Genomic DNA, 10580 nt, shown 5'->3' on the forward strand with positions numbered 1-10580 from the left:
TCTCTGAAGTAAGTAGCTTCAAGAGACTAGGTAGAGGGGAATTTGAGAAGATGAAAATAGATGGTGAATGAGAAAGAGAATGGGGAAATAAATTTAAATCTTCAAATTTGTCATCATAGTACATCCTTCAGTACTTAGTAGCATACTGCTTTCTGTGACTAGGCCCTGAAAAAAAGCAAATTAGACATGGGCAAGGAGTTTTTGCCAGCCAAGTTGAACTTTCTCCTTTGAGCAGCTGACATTCTCATGCTGTATCACAAAGCTTTTTTAAACGTCCATTTACTTCCAGAAGCTATTTGCCACGCAGCATGGCTGTAGGAATGCTGTTAGTGGGAAAGCAAGTATAAAACCCTTCTGGGCAGATAGAGTTCTTTAATCTGGGCCATTGTATTTCTTATACTTATGTTGCAACAACGCCTTCAAACTGTAGGCTTTTCTTTTCAGTATCTTTAGTCATAGACTATTAACAGAATATGCATTACAGAGCCAGGGCCAGGTTTGTTCCTGGGAATCAAGGACCAAGGCCGTCCATGGGACCAAGAGTAGTGGCAGTTCATCTGGCTCTGAGAGATGGAGTGGTGAGGACCAGTGGCAATGCCACTAGCGAGAGAAGCCATAGCAGAGACCTGTGGTGAGATGGTGGTAGTGCCCTTTAGCACTGCCCATCTCAGGTGGAATACTGTGATCAGAACCACTGCCATCTTACTTTGTCCAGAATTCCTTTGAGTCCTGATGAAGCATTGCAGAGTGATGATTGAGAGGAAGGACCCAGATGCATTCAGGGTAGCTGGTAGCACCTTTAGTCATTCAGTTTGGTGCTCCTTTGTGCCAGGCAATAGAAAAAATGAAAAATAAAGCAGGTCCATGTGGGTCACATGGGATTCAGCACTTGTCTGACAGTGCTGAATGGTGGTATCAGGTCTTCAATATCAGTATGTTGATAACCACCTTTGCACATGTGTCGCCTGTAATTGTAATGTGAATGACATGGTGACCTATTTAGATGTATTGGCCTAAGCAACAGCCAATTCAGAACATCAGTTATAATGGAACAAACAAAAAAAAAAATCCCAACTGTTGGCTCCATATGAACTTCACATTAAAACTATGTGAAGTGCATTTAAGAGTCTTTTGTGAATAATTTTCAACTAAAGCTATATAAAAATAAAAATAAAGCTATATAAAAAGCTACTTCTGCAGGATAGAAAGCGATTTCTGTTTGACATCACTGTAGTCTGAAGGTTTGTTGTCCTGACAGCAGAGTACATACCGTATTTTTTGCACCATAACACTCACTTTTTTCCTCCTAGAAAGTAAGGAGAAATGTCTGTGTGTGTTATGGAGCGAATGCCTACGGATGGCGGGGGGATCTGCTGCAGTCGTGAGCAGAGGATCCATGGTTCCCCTTCCTTCCCTCCTCCGTGGCTCACTTTGAAACAGCAAAGCGGGAGAAGAGCCGCTGAGTGGGGGGGGGGAGAGGAGAGGGACAGAGAGCCTGCTTGCTTTAAAGGAGCAAAGCGGGAGAGGAGAGGAGCCTTCTCCTCTTATACCCCTCTTCTGCATTATTAACAGCATCCTTCTCCACCCACCCCACGCGTGTTCCTTGTCCCTTGAGTGCTTTTCCTTCCCTCCCCACTTAAAACGTGGTTACAAAGCACGGATCCACATGGATCCTCAGGATTTTTGCATTGGGCTACCCCAAACTCACCGTCAGATCACATGTCTGTGGCCACAGCATGAACCACAAAAATCATACATCCACTGTTTCGTTTAGAATATTTTTTTTCTTGTTTTCCTCCTCTAAAAACTATGTGCGTGTTATGGTCGGGTGCGTGTTATAGAGCGAAAAATACGGTAATTGGTTGTCTTAATTTCTCCTTCCCTATTTGTTCCCCTATAGGCTGCGAGCTCTGTCTAGTGGTGGGAGTGTTACATCTCCTCCCCTTTCTCCAGCTTTGCCAAAGTATAAATTAGCAGATTATCGTTATGGGAGAGAAGAAATGTTAGCACTTTTCCTGAAAGATAGTAAGGTAAGTTAGGAGAAGAATGTTCCTGTCTGGTTGCTTGCAAATCCATTCATAGTTTTAAGTGTATGCTAATGAAACCAAGGAGAAAATGCTAAACTCATAAAACTCTAAACTTCTTTGAAAGGTCATTAGTTGCTTAGGGTTCTGAAGGAGTTTTTAGTAGTTGCTAGAATTATGCCCATAATTCATTTTATTAGTATACATTTTTGGTTTCCAGATATGTCTGAATAGATACTGAGACCTGGAAAAAGAAATAGAAAAAAAATTATTTGCTTTGTACTTTCTTTTGGCTATTGGTATTGTCCATGGCATTTATGTTTTGAGGGTCAATGTATTTTGCTACATTCTCTCTTCCCTTGCAGATACCGTCAGACCTTCTTGATAAGGAGTTTCTGCCTATTCTACAGGAGGAGCCCTTACCACCCTTGGCACTTGTACCTTTTACAGAAGAAGAACAGGTTGGTTTCTGAATAAACAGAAAATGGGAATTTCTATACAGTGGTATCTTGGTTCTCAAACTTAATCCGTTCCGGAAGTCCATTCCAAAACCAAAGTGTTCCAAAACCAAGGCACACTTTCCCATAGAAAGTAATGCAAAACGGATTAATCGGTTCCAGACTTTTAAAAACAAAAAACAAAAATTGCTCAAACAGCAATTTAACATGAATTTTACTATCTAATGAGAGCATTCATGCATGAAATGCAGGCAATAATCAGTGTACTTCACTATAAAATAAATAAGACAGTATTGTAGATGATAAAAATTAAAATTATTATTATTTTGTTACCTGGACTGATGATAGTCATTTTTGAATGGGGGGCTTTTATCCCTTACCACAGTCACACAATCAATCAATCAGTCAATCAATCAGTAGCTAAACAGTCACAAAAACAAATTAACCAAGAAAGCCTCAAAAACGCAAAATAAATAGCAAAAACAAAAGTGCCAAACGTAATCTGTTCCGGGAGTCTGTTTGACTTCCGAAATGTTCAAAAACCAAGGTGCAGCTTCTGATTAGTGCAGGTGCCCCAGAAACAATAGCCGACAGCTGCTTTGAACATTCGGCCTTCGAAAAATGTTTGAAAACACTTCCGGATTTTCGGCGTTTGAGAACCAAGTTACTACTGTAAGCCTTATACTTCATTAATGTAGGAGAAGTGGAATATTCCACTATTGTATCTCATTGATCCTTCAGGTTTAGAGAGATGGACTCAAATACAAAGCAGTTGCCCTGGGGTGATACTCAACTGGAATTGATATTGGTATGCTTCATTCTAAATACAGTGGTACCTCGGGTTTCATACGCTTCAGGTTACATATGCTTCAGGTTACAGACTCCGCTAACCCAGAAATAGTACCGCGGCTTAAGAACTTTGCTTCAGGGTGAGAACAGAAATCGTGCTCCGGCGGCAGCGGGAGGCCCCATTAGCTAAAGTGGTGCTTTAGGTTAAGAACAGTTTCAGGTTAAGAACAGACCTCCGGAATGAATTAAGTTCTTAACCTGAAGTACCACTGTATGTCTGCTATGGCTTGGGAAATCTTAGGCTGAGAGAATTTTACAGGGTATTCAAAGTATGCAAGTTAATCCAGGGAGTTTTTAACACATATTTGAAACATGCAAAAAAGTATTGTTCCCCATTGTTTAAGCTGTGAAATTACTATTTAATTATTATCAGAAACTTTAGAAATGGAATTTTGAAATCTGTTTATATGCTAAGTGGTTGCCTTCTACCCCCCACAAATACAGTAAGTTTCAGCAGAATACACTGCAGGAGAACATAATGTTTTATACTTGAATTCTGTATTGCTGTTTTCTTTCTCCTTTATTTGATATATTTATTTCCTGCCTATCCAAATAATTGCTCAAGATGACTCACAATTAAAAATACAAAATCCAAAGCCGTTAGAAAATTATAATTTAAACGATAAATATTAAAATCCACAGTAAATCCTTCTGAACACAATGGGATTTACAAGTAATAATTTTTAGGTGTCTTCTTATGTTGCTACATTTGTAGCCATGAAACCCCTTCATGAATAGCATATACAACAGGTAATAAGGGACTGTGTTACACACAGATCAGTTAAGAGAGTTCCTAGTTCGACATACAGTGGTACCTCGGGTTACATATGCTTCAGGTTACATACACTTCAGGTTACAGACTCTGCTAACCCAGAAATATTACCTCGGGTTAAGAACTTTGCTTCAGGATGAGAACAGAAATCATGCAGCAGCGGCGCAGTGGCAGCAGGAGGCCCCATTAGCTAAAGTGGTACTTCAGGTTAAGAACAGTTTCAGGTTAAGAACGGACCTCTGGAACAAATTAAATATTTAACCCGAGGTACCACTGTACTAGCAAACTATAGATAGTTTAAACCAGAATCCAATCTTCTCATTTTAAGCATATTGGAGCAGGGCTGGAGAGAAGGGAGGAGCATTTTAATCCAAGGCTTGAACCTAATACAAATATTGTATCTGAATATGCATATAATCAAGTGCTTTGCTGTGTTGTGTAATTCTTATAACTTGAAACATAAGCCACTTTCTTTAATCTGAAAAAGAAAAATCATTCCTTGGTGTCTTAAGTGACATCCACTATACACAAATCCAAAGTAACTGCGTAATTAATATTCTAAACATGATGAACACGTGAAGCCATTTTGTAGTGTGTCGGACTGTTGGTCCATCTGTCCCAGTACTTGCTGTTCTTACTGGCAACAACTTTTCAAGGTGTCAGCAGAATTATTTCTTAGCCCAGCTGTATATCTGAGATCCTTTTTAACAAGATTGAACATGGGCTCTTTCCTTTCACATATATTCTACTAGTGAGTCAAACACTGTTCAAACATGCTAGAGCATTCATATGCAAAAAGCTCATTTTGATATTTGAATATTGAAGGAAATTGTGATCTCAGAAGTTCACCAGCAATACTTACGTAGCTTGAAAATGGCTGAATAAGACATTAAAATTTTGCGGGGGGGGGGGGATAGGTCTGATTTTATGATAGTATTGTTACAAAATATTTCTCTCACCGTGTTTCTTCTTTTTGGCAGAGAAATTTCTCTATGTCTGTAAATAGTGCTGCTGTCCTACGATTGATGGGACGAGGCGGAGGAACGGTGGTAGGGGCTCCTCGAGGTCGAAGTTCCTCTAGAGGCCGAGGTGAGAGGCTTTGTGAATGTGAAGTAGTGTCATTGTTACATTTTAGAATTAAACTGCTTAACCCCGTATGAAGATGTTGGGGGTTTATAATCTGCCATGGCTTTTCTTTCTTTGGAAGGAAAGATGGGATAAATGTTACAAAAAATAAATGTAAGCCAGTAAGAGAGAGTACCTAGGATAGAATTGGGCCCTAGCATGAGAGAAGGTAAGGGCTGCAGTACTGCAAAGTAATTAAGGAAGTTTCAGTATACGTATACATCCTGTGTTTGGTTTTCCCAGTGTTTGACCAATACTCCTGGATTTAGTGAAGGAAAAACAATATTTAGTGGATTTTAAGGTAGGAGCTGAGATAATAACTCTTACTATAAAATATTTGAGTTCACTGGATAAATAAGTAGAATATATCAAGCCATCTGCATATTACAAAAACGGGAAAATGATAACAATTTCTGCCTTTAATGGCCCACAAAGTCATCTTAGACCTCCTCTGCGATGTGAGGTAGTAGAATGAACAGATGTAAAATAGTTACAACAACCTGCAAGAAATGTAGACATAATAGTTAAATTCATTTAACTGACTGCATGGAGCTGGTCATAGATATATTTGTAGCATAGAAGTGTAGAACAAAAACTACTTAAGGCAATAATTTAAAAGAATGTAAAGAGCTTCAAAGCATTCATGATCATTTTTTGTTATTATAGAAATGAACACATTTTGAGTGTAGTGGGGGGGCTATAAACTTAGCATCACAGAATCATAGCAGGGAACCTGTTGGAGTGGTCAGTATTTTTTTTTTAATGTCATAATAATAATAAAATGTTGATATTTTGGTATCACAGTGGGATATCTATGGGAGCAGTCTGTAAAAAAAGGTTATTAGGTTAATTTTGTTTTGTTTTTTTTTTAAGTTAAAATTAGGAATTTCTTTTAAAATAAAATTTTGGAGTGCCTTGAGGCCACAAAAAGCCTTTTGCCACATGGCATCACAGCGAGGGATGCATAGGAGCAGTCAGGTTTTTAAAATAACATTTTGGTGGGTCTTGTTGGAAGGCCATTTTACTAGTTATGTATCTCTCTTCTAGGCTGTATGTCACCCATAAGTTAACCATCCCTGCTTTAAATAATATTGTTTTTATTTCTTTATTTATAAAAAAAATATAATCTGCTATATCATAAAAAAAGTAACCATGTAAGCATTTAAATAATAGACCATCAACTAGCTGTTGCAGAAATATGTTTTCTTAATTGTCTACATAAACTGGGTAGCATAAAAAAAAATTCAACAGGCATTTATTTAAAGGATGATGGCAAATGACAGTTTTGTAGGCTTCCTATAGAACCATGCTTGTGCTGTTCTTCACTCATTTTTACTGTGACCGTTTTGTAGGAGATCTTTAGATATGAAAAAGAAATAATCTAGCAGTGATTATGCTTAAATTTTCAATCTTGCAAGCATACTTTGATGATGTTCCCCAGTGCATATTTGGTTTTGTAGTATTTTCTGCTAATGTTCCTAAAGTAGAGTGTCCTAACTGTGTGCTGGGGAAAAGTGTATTTTGTATTAAATTGCTCCTCACTTAAAACCTTTTACTGTAGCAATAGTATTTGGCAATCTAGTACTGCTAGTGTTGTCATTGGGCCATACGCCTGTGCTAGTAATTCCTGTGCTGTTTCTGCCACTACTTTTAAGAGAAGTGACAACTGCATAACTTTCCAGCAGGGTTCATGCTGGTGGGGGAGCAGAAAATGGGAGTAACTCAGAAATTAGAAGGAATGCTTGTGTGGTTGCCTAGCAATGCACACATGATTATTCCTTTCCTTTTTTTAATTTAAATTCTTACTGAGCTCACAAATATGACTGGAAAGTTGCAGTCCTTCCGCTAAAGTGGAGTGATAATAAATGGTGTACAAGTAAGATGTAAAAGAGGTAGTTTCAGTGTTTTGTTTCAGTGTTTGCTCACTTTATTAGTTTTGTTTTCTTAATATTTACTGGTGACTGAGGAAGAGGAAACATCATTTATTGATTCTGTTTTATAGACTTGCTAGTCATAATAGGACAAGTGCCAGGAGCACTCAACACTTTCTCTGGACCAACTGATGGTTCTCTGTGGTTCGGATTCCACGCATGGCCCAGTAGTTACCTGTCATGTAAGACAGCACCTGCTTTGCTACAAACCTATGATTTATGAAAAATCAAACAATGTGCATTTTCTAATTGGTCTCCCTAAGAGCTCGCTTTGAAGGAAGATTGGCACTTTGGCAAAGTGCAAGAATCAGCTTTGGTCTTGTTGGTTCCAAAGGAAAATGGTAAAATTCATAAGATCTCAACCATATTTTGTCTTTCAGGCAGAGGTAGAGGAGAAAGTGGTTTCTACCAAAGAAGTTTTGATGATGTAGAAGGTGGATTTGGACGAGGAGGGGGCAGAGAAATGCACAGATCCCAGAGCTGGGAGGAAAGGTAATTCAATAAACATATACATTGGCATGGACTGCATCTGAAGCTCAGATAACTTGTTATGTTGGTAGAATCCTGGCTGCTCTAAAATTTGTCCTTCTAGGTGTCTTGTCACAGATGTGGCCACCATGTTTGTGAGCATAGATTTCATAGAATCGTAGAGTTCGAAGGGATCCTGAGGATCATCAAGTCCAACCCCTGGCAATGCAGGAATGCTGCCTACAGTTGTCCCTGGGTGGGCTCAAACCACCAACCTTCTGGTTAACAACCAAATGCACTGACCTATTTCGCCACGACCATGAGTATACTATACCTGCCAGGGAGCCAGGGTTGGCGGCGACTCCCCTTTGAGAGTATGTTTAATAGCAAACTAGTTTTGCCTTGCAATGTATGGAACGGCTATAGAGGTCCAGCTATTTCGATAAATTTTGAAGTTATAAGATCTAAAATGAGTGACAGAGCCTTCTATAAGAACAGCTGGATAAAAATGCTTAAACAAGCTAACTGAACCAGGGCACTATTGGATGATATTGATGATTCAGGAAATCAAGTTACAAAACATAATTACCCCTTGTAGAATTTAAGAAAGATCTGAAATTGGTAGCCTTCATGACATCATAGCTTAGTACTTATCTGGAATTACTAAGAGAACAAGGAAGAATTGAACCTGCTTAGGAGAGAAGAGATTATGGTCAGTATCCAAAGAACTAAGGAATTAGATCTGTAATCAGAAGAGGACTTTAGACTTATTTCTCTCAACAGCAAATGCCTCTGCTTCAAGGCAATGCTTTTGAAACCAGGGAGAATTTCAAAAGCAGTTTGTGTTAATGGCACTTGATTTAACTGTTCAAAGAGTGGGGGCAAGTCAAAATGTATTGGGCTAGCAAACACCACTTGAATGATCTTAAGCAGCACAGTGGATTCGAACCTAAAACATGGGTTGAAATAAATTGATCCACATAAGGAAAAACACAAATTGTGACTCAAAAAGGTCAAATTAATTCTTCCTGATGTCTTCCTGAAATGCCAAGAGAGAAAACATCAGCTATATTTTCCAACAAGCAAATATTAGTTAACCAGTGGGGATTTCCCCTCATATGTGTTATATTTTTATAAACTTACCCTAGACAGATCAAGATTAGATTTTTAAAAATGAGACAAGTAAATTAGTGTCATCAGGCTAATATAGATTGATATTCATGGAACATTAGTATGCACTAAAATAGGATGCATGCATTGACAGTAACAAATATTATTAAGAAGTTCAATAATATAACAAAACATTGATCGTTAGGGCAAATGGATAGTAGAAATACACCAGTAACACACGTTTTTACAGGTTTGTCTTCAGAATGACTTTTGTTACCTGTTCTGATACCTATATCTGTATATATATTCTGTCCAGAGTATGCTATTAATAAACATTATTTCAACTTGTTATTCGTACATCACAGAAATAATTGTGATCCATTCCCTGTCTTAAGTGTTTCCAAATGCTTTGGTAATTTGCTATTTTGCCTTTTTAGGGGGGACAGGCGGTTTGAAAAACCAGGCCGAAAAGAACCAGGTATGTGGGTTGTTTTTTGTTGTTTTTTAAATGGTATGGATATCTATATTTTGTTTTATTAGTAAAAAATTGAGATTCAATGTCTAAATCTGAAATTATCAAAATCATATGCACACATAGGCCAGCATCTTTAGGAAATGGGATTAGATATGTGCTTTTACAAAATAGGCCAACATTTTTAGGAATTGGATTAGAGCCTGGCCTGTATGAATTGGAGAGAGTGAGGTGGTTTTTTTTGGGGGGGGGGAGTTATAAATTGTGTACTACTTCATTTAGAGTTACATTATAATTATTTTAAAGCACAATACTGAACTTTTCTTATTTTTTAGTGACCAAAAAACTTTTTTTGTTGTTTTTTTTCGTAATACACATCTTGTTGAAAGCAGCAGGCTATTTTAAGGGTCATTTCACATGACCTCAAGTTGGCTGGGGTACATAGTGAATCATATGCCCATTAGAGCTGGTCATGCTACAAGATTGCTCTGCCACACAGCCAATTTTTGGGCTGTAATGAGGTCAATGGGATTAAAAATTACTTGCTAAATTGTGTGCTGAAATTTGCTCTGGCAAGCCATTGGATGCATTCAGTGGTGATAAGACCAAAGTAAAGTTTTGGATCATGCCATGTTATGTCTCAAGTAGTTTGCTTTCTAAGCATTTTTGCAGTGTAACGCAAGATAACATTTGAAAAAAACCAATTCTCTAATACCCCTTCCCAGTTAGTCCATAATTCCCCCAACACAATTGCATAAAAGTTACAACTTGTTGGCTTGGATCAGGTAGTCCAGAAAATGATGCTGTCTATAGGAGTTGGTTTATTATATACAGGCAACCTACAGTGCAGATAGCCTGTGCTTCTTTCTGCCCCTCCCCCTGTTTCCTAGTTCTCTGGAAAAAAGAGAAAGGAACCTCACCCTTTCTACATAGTGCTATGAGAGTGAGCCTCAGGCTTTTACTTTTGTTTTAAACTAATTATAGCTTATGGTGACATTCAAACCTGAACACACTACAAGTTAGTGTTAACTATACAAGACAACTTCAAACCATGGGCTATGAAACTAGCTTACTTTCATTAATCATAGATTACTCATAGCATTTCTTTGTGGCCATGCTGGGGAAGATAAAAATGTGCAAGCCCAAGACTTGCTGCAGCTCATCCTCATCATGCTAAACTATGGTTTATCATTATGTGTGAACTAGGTCATTTGTATTGTGAAATAGGGGCCTGTTGTTTTCCTAACGTTTTTGGTGAACTGGTTTCTCAAGTTGAAGAAAAGAACTTGGCTTTTCTGAGGAATTTTAAAGGTGCTAATAGCCACCAAGCACTCTTTCTGAAAGTCAATAGGATTTGAGTGCTTAACTGCA

The 10580-nt window shown here is 38.1% G+C and overlaps 1 protein-coding gene across 3 annotated transcripts in view; it reads left to right on the forward strand.

Moving 5' to 3' along the window:
* The window catches only part of GIGYF2 (GRB10 interacting GYF protein 2), a 72919-nt gene that overhangs the window by 16551 nt on the left and 45788 nt on the right, over nt 1-10580 (forward strand). For all 3 annotated transcript variants that reach the window (XM_081005827.1, XM_081005828.1, XM_081005829.1), the window contains exons 3-7: nt 1901-2030; nt 2390-2485; nt 5084-5192; nt 7540-7651; nt 9175-9215. In XM_081005827.1, coding sequence (XP_080861953.1) covers nt 1901-2030; nt 2390-2485; nt 5084-5192; nt 7540-7651; nt 9175-9215 — 488 coding nt within the window. The remainder of the gene's footprint in view (nt 1-1900; nt 2031-2389; nt 2486-5083; nt 5193-7539; nt 7652-9174; nt 9216-10580) is intronic.

Source organism: Podarcis pityusensis, assembly GCF_964106645.2.
Source record: "Podarcis pityusensis genome assembly, chromosome: 5".
In the NCBI taxonomy this organism is placed as follows: Eukaryota; Metazoa; Chordata; class Lepidosauria; order Squamata; family Lacertidae; genus Podarcis; species Podarcis pityusensis.